The 15,577-nt window shown below is 35.1% G+C and overlaps 1 protein-coding gene across 1 annotated transcript in view; it reads right to left on the bottom strand.

Moving 5' to 3' along the window:
* LOC144850178 (putative G-protein coupled receptor CG31760) overlaps positions 1 to 15,577 on the bottom strand; it is a 37,975-nt gene that overhangs the window by 8,168 nt on the left and 14,230 nt on the right. The window contains exons 2-7 of the mRNA XM_078707406.1: positions 9,021 to 9,207; positions 5,963 to 6,095; positions 4,039 to 4,374; positions 3,374 to 3,442; positions 2,557 to 2,666; positions 953 to 1,167 (exon numbers count right to left, since the gene is read on the bottom strand). Of these exons, the coding sequence (XP_078563532.1) occupies positions 953 to 1,167; positions 2,557 to 2,666; positions 3,374 to 3,442; positions 4,039 to 4,374; positions 5,963 to 6,095; positions 9,021 to 9,207 (1,050 nt within the window). The remainder of the gene's footprint in view (positions 1 to 952; positions 1,168 to 2,556; positions 2,667 to 3,373; positions 3,443 to 4,038; positions 4,375 to 5,962; positions 6,096 to 9,020; positions 9,208 to 15,577) is intronic.

The raw sequence follows: 15,577 nt of genomic DNA, 5'->3' as shown, positions 1-15,577 counted from the left end.
TGATAATGACAGAGGGGATAATGATAATGACAGAGGGGATAATGATAATGACAGAGGGGATAATGATAATGACAGAGGGGATAATGATAATGACTGAGGGGATAATGATAATGACTGAGGGGATAATGATAATGACAGAGGGGATAATGACAGAGGCAATAATGATAATGACCGAGAGGATAATGATAATGACCGAGAGGATAATGATAATGACAGAGGGGATAATGATAATGACAGAGAGGATAATGATAATGACAGAGGGGATAATGATAATGACAGAGGGGATAATGATAATGACAGAGGGGATAATGATAATGACAGAGGGGATAATGATAATGACAGAGGGGATAATGATAATGACAGAGGGGATAATGATAATGACAGAGGGGATAATGATAATGACAGAGGGGATAATGATAATGACAGAGGGGATAATGACAGAGGGGATAATGACAATGACAGAGGGGATAATGATAATGACAGAGGGGATAATGATAATGACAGAGGGGATAATGATAATGACAGAGGGGATAATGACAGAGAGGATAATGATAATGACCGAGGGGATAATGATAATGACAGAGGGGATAATGATAATGACAGAGAGGATAATGATAATGACAGAGGGGATAATGATAATGACAGAGGGGATAATGATAATGACAGAGGGGATAATGATAATGACAGGGGGATAATGATAATGACAGAGGGGATAATGATAATGACAGAGGGGATAATGATAATGACAGAGGGGATAATGATAATGACAGAGGGGATAATGATAATGACAGAGGGGATAATGACAGAGGGGATAATGATAATGACAGAGGGGACAATGATAATGACAGAGAGGATAATGATAATGACAGAGGGGATAATGACAGAGGGGATAATAATAATGACAGAAGGGATTCTGATGATGACAGAGTGATCAACATGACATGATATTTACCAAGTGTTCCTGCATGATCCCACCAATCATTAGAACATTGTATTGACTTCACCCCTGTCATTGACTGCACTGTTATGACTGTTGGAGGTGATATTGCCGTCCTTGCTACCAGATAACCTAGGAATACAATCTGTATGATGCACAGCCTCTTTATTAAATCAGCGTCCGTGATGCGAACACGAAGGGCAGACTGCACTTTGAATACCACTGCAATCCTGAAAACAAAAATGATTTAAAGCTCTGTCTACACTATCAAACTAGTGTGATGTGCCCAAATATGGTATTGATATGCCTAAATATGGTAGTGATATGACATCATCATGTCCATATATGGGCACATCACATTTTTTTCCCACATAAAGTTTTATAGTGTAGACAGAGCTTAAGGTTTATCGCAAATAGCGTGCGTGACGCATGATGGGAAGGCTTTGGGAGCAAACGTCACGACGCGTACGTACATTATTGTGGGTTTGGGTGGCAAATTTCTATGCACGATCGTCGTCGAGAACTCGAGCGTAAGTCCTGTCGTCGTAAATCGAAAGCTCCCTATTCGCACCGCAAAATGAATTACTAGTGAATACCGTCTTGTGCAAGATTGTCATGTATATTTCTATAAATCAAAAATAGGCCTACATCATAGATGCTTAAAAGCTCTCATTCTGTCCTGCACTTAAAAATAATGTAACTCTAAGTATCAACTCTATATAGTTTATACTTTAATGGATTTAGAAATTCTTCAATTTAAATTTAAATACTTGCACACCGGTGCATGCAACACTACATCAGCGGAAGTGAAAACGACAGCTTAACGAATCAGTCTTGCGTAGCAAAAGCGTTAGTTTTCACTACTATATAATTATATTCTAGTACTGTACAACTAAAGCTTGGTTCCCACTAACGACGCAACGTAATGCAATATACGCAACGTAAGAAAATGCCTTTCCAATAATTGTGTTTGCCTGCGTGACATTAAACCTGTGATGTTTGCCGCACTGTCGTTGCGTCGTCGGTTCCCACTTTTGATTACGCAATACATCACTTTGCGTCAATATATGTCGTTGCGTTGCGGATTAGGCCTTCTACCACGTGGACCAACCGGCAGCCAGCAGTGCAGCGCCTATCAGATCAGCACACTGAGAGACGATACCCTATTCTTTTCGAATAGTGAACCAAGTTCTTTAACATGCACTATGTGAACAACGGCTTTACGTCCCATCCGAAGGAGGAGACAATGAGAGAGTAAAGCATCTTGTGATAGGTTTGTAAGTCATAGTCTAGATTTTAGACGGCGATTCGACTTAATATTGATTTCTAAAAAATACGAACATTTTGGCAGACATATGTTGAACGTATATAGAGCTTTAGAATATACTGTACGTATAGTTTATTAGAATCGTTTCATACTGGAGCAAAAAGTAATATAAACTAATATGATTGATGTGATGTAAGCGTGTATTCAACAACATTAAAAATGTTGATATAAAGTTTGTGGTACACCACGTATATTAGTTTCTCGACGTTTCGATCAATATGCTTTGATTGTCCTCAGGAGTGAGAATGGCATCAAATGGTAAAAATGGCATCAAATGGCGCCCCATACCTACCTCCATGTTTTAAGAAGTAGCGCCCCATACGAAGTGGCAAAGCCAGCCACTTGAAACCACTTCTGTAGAATGCATTTTGTAGTTGTAAGCTCACTATACCCAGCTAGAACCTGTTATTATTATTACGACAACAAAATGAATATAATTCAATTCAATTTATTTGGTCAAACGTTACAAAATGAATTACAGGAAAGATGAATTGCTAATATTTAAGTACAATAGATACCTTTGTGCTTGAATTATTATTATTCTGTGACGTAAGAGTGTTTTAAAATCAGGTCACGTAATGTAGCTAGATGAAGTGTTTGGTTTACATGGCAATTGCTTTGTACACCGTGTTCACAAATGTAGACATATTAAAATGTTGGATTGATTGATTGACGGAATAATTGATTGATTGATTGATTGATTGAAAGAATGATTGATGAATTTATCGTTCAGACTGAATTACTTTAATTATTGTGTTCTACTTTATATCCATTTTTCTTTTCTATACTATATAAATAACTATTCGACTTAAAGCTCTGTCTACACTATCAAACTAGTTTTACCAAAATAGTGTAATGTGCATAAATATTATGGTAGTGATATACCCAAATATGGTAGTGATATGTCCATGTATGATAAATCGCATTTTTTTGTCACATACATTTTGATAGTGTAGACAGAGCTTAAAGCTAGATTCACTCAGGACCAATTACAACCGAGAGTTCGAATGACCCACTCTTAGCATTTTTGTAGATATGTGTTTTTAAATTATACGTCACTATTGTGCGGTAATTATTTCAGTGAATAATTGATATTAATCAAAACTTACCCGACAATATAACAGCAACGAACCAAATAGAATAATTCGTAATAGCATGGGGCTGGCTGCTTTTACAACCTGAAAAAAAATTAGAAAAGTCGTCTGTATACATTCTTTAATGTAACAGACTGATCCACTCTTTTTGAGTGAATGGTCACTCTATTGAGGAGTGTACCACATCTAAACGAGTAAAACAGTGAATGCAATTCAATCTAAGTTCACTCTTTTTAGAGTAAATAGTGAAGAAAATTCACTCTAAAAATGTTGTTTCTTATTCCAACTACTGTTTCTTTTAAACTATCTTAAAGATGTATTGTCCCTAAAAACATGAAAAATGAAGAATAATTAAATCAGACTTTGAATAGGTTATTTTGTAGTTTTAATAAAGTTAATTACTTTCATAGGAGAAAAAAATGTTTTCACAACATAATAAATGGTTAAATTCAACCAAAAATCCACTGGCTGTCAGCTAATTTGTACTTTAAATTACAGTTTTTTCAGGTAAATAAATTTTGTTTAGATCCAATTTTTGGTCAAAGTGGATAACTATTATGTTATATATTAAAATGGCATAATAAACAAAAACAATATTTTACAAGTTATTTTTCAGGGACAACATCTTTAAATGTGAATTTAAAATCTTTAAATGTGAATTTTAAAATCTAAAATCTTACCTTTATGTTCCTGTAGGCTAGTGTAAAATAAAACAGAGCGGCCAGTCCAACGATAGCCATACAGTCGACCGCTAATAACACGTTTCTTAGGACCCAATTATATACAAATATACAAGATTGACCATTTGTGCACTCATCACATCCGTCTCCGCATGGTAGACATATTAAATCTCTGTAATTATTATCAACTCGTATCATATATTTACGAAATTCTTCTTCCATCTCTGAGCCGTTGTAGAGACGTTCTTCCGCCGTCTCGTTCGGGAAGTAATATCCTTTTTTGCAGATACAGACATAAGATCCTCTACGGAATCCTTTCCCAGAAACAAATTTACACTGGAAAATAACATAACACATATTGAGGACTCTATATAACACGTATTCATATTCATGCCATGTCAGAGGTCAGCCCCTATGTGTCAGAAGTCAGCCCCATGCGTGTCAGAGGTCAGAAGTCAGCCCCATGCGTGTCAGAGGTCAGAAGTCAGCCCCCATGCGTGTCATAAGTCAGCCCCATGCGTTTCAGAGGTCATCCCTCATGCGTGTCAAAAGTCATCCCCCATGCGTGTCAAAAGTCATCCCCATGCGTGTCAGAGGTCAGCCTCATGCGTGTCAGAAGTCAGCCCCCATGCGTGTCAGAGGTCAGCCCCTATGCGTGTCAGAAGTCAGCCCCCATGCGTGTCAGAGGTCAGCCCCAATGCGTGTCAGAGGTCACCCCCATCCGTGTCAGAGGTCAGGTCCTCAATCCCTTACCACCTTGTTCATCAAACACCGCACTGGCCAGCTTAAGTATTTTCAATATATTAAAGTATAAAGATTTGTTTTCATTCGTAGCTTCAACAGTTTGTATCTATTAACCGACATTAATAATAACAGAACTGACCGCCAAAAAGATAAATGAACTGCAAGGTAACTCACAATCTCTGTGTTTATCGATTAATCCATTTCCAACGATAACAACTTTGACTATTAATACTACTAGTATAATAATATAAGTGTACAAATGCGCAGATTAACCCACTTCTTAAATTAATTCCAATGCGACATCAAATCCTTATTGGATTCAACCATCGATTGTTTACTGGTTACATCATTACAAACTCATTCTGACCTCCTGCTACACGTCTTTTCCAAAGAGTGTATCGATAATTTTGAAAGCAGGTGTTACAATTATTTATTACGATTTGATTTGATGTCGTAAATATACACACGTATTCTGATTTTCTCAACACGTTTTTTTTTCGAAAGTGAAGCAGTTTTATTAGCAGCTACGCCGTGAATATGCGCACGTATTCGAACCTCCTACAAGATGTCTTTTCCAGAGAGTGTAGCAATATTTTTGTTAGGAGGTGTCGCCATTTCGTTACGATTTCTAGACCAGCCGTAAATACACACGACCTCCTACAACACATCTTTTTCAGAGAGTGTTGCAATATTTGTTGTTAGGAGATGTCGCAATTTTGTTACGATTTGTAGACCAGCCGTAAATAAACGCACGACCTCCTACAACACATCTTTCCCAGAGAGTGTAGCAATATTTTTGTTAGGAGGTGTCACCATTTCGTTACGATTTGTGACCACGCTGTAAGTACACGCACGACCTCCTACAACACATCTTTTCCAGAGAGTATAGCAATATGTTTGTTAAAAGCCATTTCGTTACGATTTGTGACCACGTTGTAAATATACGCAAGACCTTCTGCAGCACATCTTTTCCAGAGAGTGTAGCAATAATGTGTTTAGGAGGCGGTGTCGCCATTTCGCTATGATTTGTGACCACGCTGTAAATATACGCATGTACTCTGAACCACCCTTCTGAATTCCTTCAACCAGAAAGGTTGCCAGGGTATTTTTATATTCTTATGTATTTATTGTGGTATATTTAACTGATTATAGATATCAATCGATTATATTAATTACTCACAGTTTGTGTTTCTCGGTGGCATTTATCTGAACCAGCAAACACGTTGTCCACTTCTTCTTCTGTGGCGTTTTCACTCACTGGACATTGGTCAATATCGATGTCCCGTAAATCAATATCTATCCCACTTGTTCCTCTTTAATGAAAAATAAAAAAAAATTATAAAAAAAAAAATTAAAAAATTAAAGAAAAAAAAAATTAAAATGTAAGCCAACAGAAAATTAGTTTCATCATGAAAAGGACGTGCGCGTCAAAAGCTTGTTTCCATGTACTCAAAGCAAGGGCGTACGACGCACAAAGCAAGTTGACCAATGACAAGCGACAGTTTGGATGATAACTGTTTCGTGATTGGTCAAATTACCAGAGTTGCGCTTACGTCTTTGCGTCCTCCTTGTAGGAATAAAGTTTAATCGTGGTGGTAGGCCTTGTGTACGCGCACGCGCAAAGCACGCTGCAAAGGTCACTCCTATATACAAAAAAGGTAACAAATCTGATCCCAACAATTATCGACCAATTTCTGTTCTTACTTTCTTTTCAAAAATTCTTGAAAAACTTATCTATGACCGTACGTATGATTTCATTAACCGACACAACATTCTCTACAATAAACAATATGGTTTCAGACAAAACTATTCCACTTCTTTTGCTTTAATTGATCTTACCAACAACATTGTGGATGCTATTCATAATAAGTTGTTTTCGTCTGGCCTATTCATAGATCTGTCGAAGGCATTCGATACCATTGATCACACTATTTTACTGTCAAAACTCTTTAACTATGGTATCCGTGGCATTTCTCTTGACCTTTTTAAAGATTATCTGTCTAATCGACTTCAATGCACCTATATCAACAATGTTTTTTCCGATTTCAAACCTATTGTTTGTGGTGTTCCTCAAGGGTCTCTATTAGGCCCTCTTCTTTTTTTATTGTATATCAATGATTTACCAAATGCATCTGACATCCTTTCTTTTTATCTTTATGCTGATGACACAACCATTTTTTATTCACACACTAATTTTGATTTCATTTTCAATACTTTTAATAGGGAATTGAAGAACGTGAACGATTATTTCAATGCAAACAAACTTTCAATAAATATTAACAAATGCCATTTTATGCTTTTTGGTTTTCGACACCAAGATTTGATTAACGACACTCATAATGTTTACCTTGCTGCCCACAAAATTCCTCTTGTTAAGCATACCAAATTTCTTGGAGTAGAAATAGACGAAGAACTAAACTTCAAACACCACATTAAAGAAATCGAAACTAAAATTTCGAAAAATATTGGAATATTATATCGTCTTTCATTTTACTTGCCCAAAGAAGTCCTTCGCATGATTTATTGTTCACTTGTTTTACCTTTTATTTCTTACTGTAATATTGTCTGGGCAAACAACTATGCTTCAAACCTCAACAAACTTTTTATTCTCCAAAAAAAAGCTATTCGCCTCATCTCTGGTGCGTCACGCCTAGATCACACTAGTGAGCTTTTCTCTGACCTTAAATTATTAACTGTCCAAAACATCAATATCCTCCAACAATGCACCTTCGTCTATGAACATGTCAACTGTCTACTTCCAACTAAACTTTCTTGCAGCTTTATAAAAAATAATAGTATTCATACCCATAAAACTAGATCCTCCTGTAACCTCCACCCTCCCCTTACCAAATTAACATTAATGCAACATAATATCCGTTATAGTGGCACCAAATTATTTAATGATCTCCCCGACGAAATTAAATTGGCACCTTCAAAAAATAAATTTTCTTTTAAACTTAAACAAATTCTACTCCATAAATAACTAATAATAATAAAACAACATATTTATTCTGGTTTTTCTGTGCTTCCATAGTATTATATTATTATTAACTTGTCGTTGACTTGTTTTGTTTCTGTTTGTTTAAACTCCAATATGTTTATAACTTTTTAACTGGCTACCCGTCACAAGTTTTTTTGGAGGGAAACCTCCAAATGTTATTACTTTCTGGGTGTTGCCTCTTAATTATTTATATTTAAATTGTTATTTTGTTTACTTTGAAATGATAAGAAATAAATGTTATTATGAATGAATGAATGGTTGTCTATGGAAAATATACAGAAACTGATGATATGCAGAATGTTACATACATACGTATGCTCCCGCTTGTTATATTTAAATCTACGAAGGAATTATAATGTTTTAAAAACGCATTAGTATAGAAATACGGTTACGCTTCAAAGATATAAGGAATTATATACTTCAGAAAATGTGATGTTTGGTTAAATGTAACAGTTGTCTTTTAAAGTGAAATCATTATTTTTGTTCGTTTTTTCTGCGGTGTTGAATAAATTTATTACAACTACAAAATGGCCTAATCAAAGTTCGATGTTGAAGTTAACAGTTCTCTTTTAAATTGAAATCATAATTTTTGTTCGTTTTTTCTGCGGAGTTGAATAAATTTATTAAACTACAAAATGGCCTAATCAAAGTTCGAATTTTTTTTTTCATCTTTATTTTTCATGTCTTTGAGGACAATAAATCTTTAATTCCAAAATAAATGAACGTATCTATTGCGTACGTTTTGACATTTCTATCGTTTCTTAATGTTTAAAATAATGACTATAAAATACATTCTGATGGATTCTTCGTATATGCTTACTTAATTTACGTAGACATATCAAATTTCCAATATCGGAAAGTTTCCCGTTTCAATTTAAATACACGAAAACGTGCTCATAATATTGAATGTTTACTACGCTAATCGCTCTAACGATTTCACTATTTATAGTATTTATTGTAACTTTGATTAATGCATTTGTCTACTTGCCATTTACTAATAACAAAGATTATTATTTTTTGAAGACATTTGGATACGACAGCTATCTGGGCGCTGATGGATGTGTAAGCATGCGCATAATGTTCTGTATGCTCTATATTTTCAAGGAACGTAACGCTCTGTCTACACTATCAAATGTTATGTGACAAAAATGATGTCATATCACTACCATATTTGGACACATCACACTTTTTTGTCAAACTAGTTTGATAGTGTAGACAGAGCTTTAGTAAAACTTACTTAAAGTAATATGTACCGTTGTCAGTCATTCCAAGGAACGGTATTGTATACGTCATCATCCAGATGTAGCCTCCACCGCAGTCGAAGTATGGTGGACTCCAATGGCCGTCTTCATAGTTCACCATGATGTACTCGTCAAAGTACGTTTCTTGGTGTTCAGTTGCGTTCAGACGAAGAGCAAACTCAACTAAAATACAATGAATAGCATTGTGATACACCTTGAAAATGTTAAGCTCTGTCTACACTATCCAACTAGTTTGACAAAGAAAAGTGTGATGTGCCTAAATATGGTAGTGATATCACATCACATAACGTTTGATAGTGTAGACAGAGCTTAAAGATTTGAATTGATCATAAAACATACAATAAATTATTAACGTTTAGGCCTAACAAAATCAGATTTAATATTTTAAAATGTATCATAATGGCATCCAGTTACTTCGTGTTATATTATTGATTAACCCTTCGATATTTGTGTCAAAACTTAAAAACTTTGCCCAGCTAACACACAGTGGCAGTCCATAGGTTTCAAATAAATCTACACTAGCAAACTGAACCGAATGTTTGTCTAAAGTTTCCTAGTTTCCTAGTGTAGATTGTTTACAAACTTTACATTACGTTATTAAGTATCGTATCTTTTTACATTCATTCACGAATGCAATTTAATTCCATTATTTACATTCAAACATTAACGCACCACAAATTGATTAGCAATTTCCATCAAGGACTGGAATTACGAATTTCTAATATATAACATTTTTAATTTCCTGTCGCCTCGATATTCAAGTCATAATGAAATAGTAGGCTATCTGATGATTTCTCACAGATTTCCACATTATTCGTAAAGTAATATACGAAATTTAATCATCTTTGCAGGGATTCTGAGAATGATTATTAATTAGGCAATTGGTGAAGAGTAATTTACAGTAAATGTATTATGTCAACATGTAGGCCTAAGGTCACACAAAGAAAATGTAGGCATATGTGACCAGTGTCGTCAATGCATATCAAGTGAGTCACAGTAGCCATCGGTCGGGTGGGACACTTGCTTTTGGCAATAGTACACTGAAATCTGATGAATTCAGAGATGTGCTTCACCCGTATTACAAACCCTCAAGAACTTTGAGATCTAATCATTTGCTTGAAATTCCGAAAGAGATATAGAAAGTCCCCTATACCCACGTTGGTCCATATTTTAAATAAGCATCATGCTGTAGTTAAAGAACATTTTAAATAATTAACTAGTATGTACCTGATTTAATTTAACCTGTTTCTCAATCGAATGAATTTTAATCACTTTTTTGCTGTGATAATTTCCCTTTGTTTTTGTATGACTATTTCTTTTTTTAAATGTTTTTTGTATACATTTTTTAGTTCACTATGTCGGTCGGTCGGTCGGTCGGTCTGTCGGTCCGGTATCACTATGAGTTTTAGCACGCGACTTATGGCTGTTGGCCTTGTTATTACTTAATGTATTGATATTTTTCTATGTTAATGTTTTGATGTTTTTGTGTACATTTTATACAGTTTGTATGTTAATGCAATACTTGCAGCTTTTTGTATATATATGTTTTTTTTATACCGAAATAAATAAATAAAGGAGGTGGGTGGTCGGCAGGAGTTTTGATGTGTCATCTTGGTGTTTTCTATAATAACACAAACTGTTGTTATCAACTTGTGCACGCGCTCATCATAATTCGTGACTGACGAAACGTTTCTATTTGATTGATTAAAAAAACTTAATATCATTCTCAGAAAGTTCCTCACTTTAAGCTAGATAAACATTGTTATTGTAGATGAATTGCCTTGACGACAAACATCTTGGGGCGATGAATATCCCTACGCGAGGAAAATGGCTGGAGGAGGTAAGCAATAGGCCTACGCAAACAATCTGTAACATATTCCACCTGCCACTAAAGTAGTGACTTTTATTTATTGATACTTTTCATACACATCGGCAATTTCACATTATTGTTTGCCTTTCATACTAATAATTTCCTTTTTAAAATGCAGTTTTTTCTGTAATATAGTCGGCTGGAAATGTGCTGCGACGTTCGGGACATTTGTCATATCTGTCGACAATAATGAACCGTGCTGTCAAAAACAGGAAAAAACAAATTGTAAAAGTGATGAATGTTTGAAAAATAGAAAAATAGAAAAACGTTAAAAAGGAATGATAAATTGAACAAAAATGACACTTTTTTAAGCTATCATCCTTTTCATGAGGGGAATGGTCAACCAGTCGGATATATTAATGATTAAGGGCAGAGTCTTACGAAAAATGAGTAATGGTCATTTTAGTGAAGTTTAAACTCTTGCTGTATTCACCTGCTGTAGGCTGGTAGGCCTACATAACGAATGTAGCCTATACGGATGAAGCTTGACAGACGTTGACTTGATTACAATATCAAATATCACTAATAGCGATATCAATTTCATAAATTTACATACACATCAAATATAATCGACTTATTAGATTGATTTAGAATAAGGAAAAGTAGTACACGTCAGGAGTTACGATATTGCTTAAATACGGTGCGCCGCGCCGTAATTATATATGTTCCATACAGCTCCCCGTACTATATAATAAAACGTGATGCTTAAAGGATATTTCCGAGTTTAATCTTGGTTCCCCACTTGTATGACGTCACGTGAGTTGATCAACCACAGCAACATTTCGGATGGCCTATCGCGTCCTGATTGGTCAAATAACTTGCGGCGCGCTTACGTCCAATTGGTAACCAAGCTTCATGCTACTAAGTATACATTTAAAGATATTCCATGAAAACATTTTTTTTAATACGCTATTTTAATATCACACTTTAATTAAAACTGAAAAAACCTATTAATTTCAAGCAAAAAATAGTTACATTGTCTGCCATATAATGGGTTTCGGTTACTTTGAACCTTTATGCTGTATTTTTATAAGTAAAACCATTATGAGTTTTTCTACCGAAGTGAATACGTTTACTGAAGCTGCAAACAAAGTCTAACCGTTCAAAAAAAAATGATTGGCATTATTATAATGTTATAATATTTAACAATAGAAATTCTAAACCATAAATTTACTTTAATAACTCTTCTTCAAGAATGTTCTTATAAAACCAATCGATTATTGTTCCCGGAATGATATACTAATTGCATTTCAGACTGTAATTTAGCTGTTGTGATAACACATTAACACAGAATAGTGGCAATGATATGTAGTAGAAAAACCATTAAATCTTATTGTGATATAGAAACATAGATGAACGCCGCAAAAGTTACACGCACAAAATGCTCGTAGGTCAGCCATCTTATGCGGAAGCTGTACACGTACATCAAAGCTGCGTTAACGCACCCTGTATGTACAAACAATTTTGCGTTATAAAATGTCTGCGTAATAAAAAATATATGCACAATAAAACCACAAGGTGACACTTAATAGTGATATGACACATGCGCGTACAAACATTGATAATCATTGTGTTTTTACACGCGCGCGTACAAACATTGATAATCATATTTTACACGCGCGCGTAAAACATTGATAATCATGTTTTTACACACGCCCGTACAAACATTGATAATCATGTTTTACACGCGCGCGTACAAACTGTAATGTAATGATATAGATTTATAATAGAAAAATCAACCTTAGTATCACAATTCGATTGGGTTCATGAATTCGCCCCAGAAAGGTCCAGTGAAGAGATTGTTCAGATGTTTTAATGTCCATTAGTCCATAATTAAACCCCAAACGAAAACAGTTGATTTGACTTTATGGCCGTTCACATCATAAAACTATTAGATATTGACAGTTTTAAGCAGAGATTCGACAGGGCCAATTCATCATTGTAACCCCCCCCCCCCCCCCAGATAAAATCAATCACTCCCATCCAAACGTACCTGGACAGACTTAGGACCAATCATTAAGCCCACAGACGATGTAATGACATATACTAATGAACAGAAGCCGATGTACACGTCATAGACACTTCTTCGAAGACAAACCTTTTTCTTCGAACACACACCTCATAGACACTTCTTGGAGCACACACCTTACCGACACTTCCTCAGAAGCACATCTACAGCCACACCTCACTTCCAGCATCACTTATACTTTGTTCCTGTTTCTTTATAATTATATCGTATTGTGTACTATAACGTATTATTGAATAAACAACTGTGATATTCTATCAACCAAACGAGTAGAGTCTTTAATACATTAAAACCTCCACACATTATATTACAAAACATTGATAATCATTATGTTTTACACACGCACGTACAAACATTGATAATCATTATATTTTTACACGCGCGCGTACAAAATTTGATAATCATTATATTTTTACACGCGCGCGTACAAACATTTATAATGTATTAATCAGTGACAATATTGATTATTAAAGGATGTTCATGTAACGAGATTTGTAATCTTATATAGATTAGAAGAACAAAAACAGAATACAATTGTTTAATAAGAACATCGTTAATGTTTAATCATCGTATGGCGTATGCATTGATGTAAATAAATAAGAACATAATATTATACTCATACTATAATGAATAGTCATAAAGACGGTGTGCCCTAAAGGTTTTAAATCGTATGCATTGAAATGAAACGAAGGTTTCTTTCTCTTTTTTTTGCAACTTTCAGCAGCGTCTGTCTCTTTGATATTGTAAACATTATATAATAATTGTAAGTACCAGTTCCTGGTATCATTTTTCATACATACATAATTATACTCATACTATAATGAATAGTCATAAAAACGTTTGTGCCCTAAAGGTTTTTAAACCGTATACATTAAAATGAAACGCTGTTATGTTTCTTCTTTCTTTTTTGCAACTTTCACCAGTATTTGTATCGTAAACTTTAAAAATATATAATAATTGTAAGTATCAGTTGCTGGATCATCTTTGACATGCGCAGAGACGATCTTAAGTATCGTTGTTGTGTCACCTTGACATGCGCAGACGATCGTAACTATCTGTCGCATAAAGCTTGGTTCCCACTAGAACGTAACGCAAGGACGTAACCGCAACGCAAGCGTTTTAACCAATGACAAGCGAAGTTATAGACAGTTAGCAATCACAAGCGAATAAGCCATCGCTTGTGATTGGTCAATTCACTTGCGTTGCGTTACGTCCTTGTGTTGCGTCGCTAGTGGGAACCACGCATTATAGAAAACTATAAGATGTGAATTCTTGTTTTTGTTTGAAAAGAAGATAATTCGACATCACACTATAACAACATTTCAACCTTGAAATGCAGTAATGTGCGAATTGTAATTAATTCCACGATACCTTTGTGTGAAAGACAATCAATATAAGCTAATGGGGGCAGAAAACCTGAAACAAATCTCCAACAAATAGCATTTTTTCCCTCGGGTTAAAAAGAATCTGTTTTCAAATGAAAGATCTGGTTGATTTGGAATAGGCCTACCACTGCACACTGGTTGCAGTTGGCAAACACTGGGATGAAACGACCATCAACAAACCATGGAGGTATAATCTATTTTTATACCTTCATGAACAAACAAACAAGCATTAAGATAATGAGGAAGAGGCTTCTTCCGTGATGAATATTGACTAATTGATATTCGTTCGCGACAGACGTTTGCAATCATTATCATACAACATCTCAAATATGAATAAATCATGACAGCTAGGCCTACTGTGTATTTTGCCTTTTGCGCGGGAAAATCCCAATAACGTTTTCGCGTGGCAGGCAATAATAAATAGCTACAGGAATATGTTTTCGTCAGCCTATGGAATCTACAGCCTGTAAAAATAGTGTTTAGATCTTAAACATGTATTTTGTTTTGCTTTTTCCACACGTTTAATCTTAAACATGTTCAAATTAACATGTTTAGGTTCTAAAAATACATTCTAAACATGTAGTCTGTATCCAACTCAACACATCAGTGACGTGTTGATTGTTAAAGCAATATATATTGAGCAATATAAAGACACGTTAAGGTTTTAAACGTGTTTAATTTTCAACATGTAGCTATAAACACGTTTAGGTTTTAAACACGCTAAACATGTAACTCGTGTTTAAAAGCTAAACGTGTGGAAAAGTCGGTACAAAATAGGTGTTTACGTTCTAAACATTTTTACAGTGCATGAGGCACGCCAGGCAATGATGAATGATTTTTCTGTTAGGCAAACAAACAATGTTTATGTATATTTTATTAACTAAGGATTACCATGGTGAGCGGATGTTTTAATAACGAACGCGTCACAGCCACTTTATTACTTTACTTTTATACACCTTCTGTCTAATGGTTGAGCGAATTAATATGTATTACAAAAAGTACACTAACATTTGTTTAGCATGCATATACGTGCATGCATATTGCATGCTTATTTCTCTACATTCTTAAAAAAAAGGCGATATTAACATTTATATCTAAAACGTTTTCTAATGTACTCAAAAGTCTCAATAGCCGTAAGGCTGTTTGAACTCAATCCTGAAACGTACGTATATTCAATGGCGAAACGGCTATGAGCGCGCACTGGTTAAGCCCAGGGGCCCCCGGAGCTTATGGTGCCCCTGAGCAGTGCCG

The sequence above is a fragment of the Antedon bifida genome, chromosome 8, assembly GCF_963402885.1.
Source record: "Antedon bifida chromosome 8, ecAntBifi1.1, whole genome shotgun sequence".
NCBI classification, from domain to species: domain Eukaryota; kingdom Metazoa; phylum Echinodermata; class Crinoidea; order Comatulida; family Antedonidae; genus Antedon; species Antedon bifida.
This window is presented reverse-complemented; position numbering and strand designations above follow the sequence as displayed.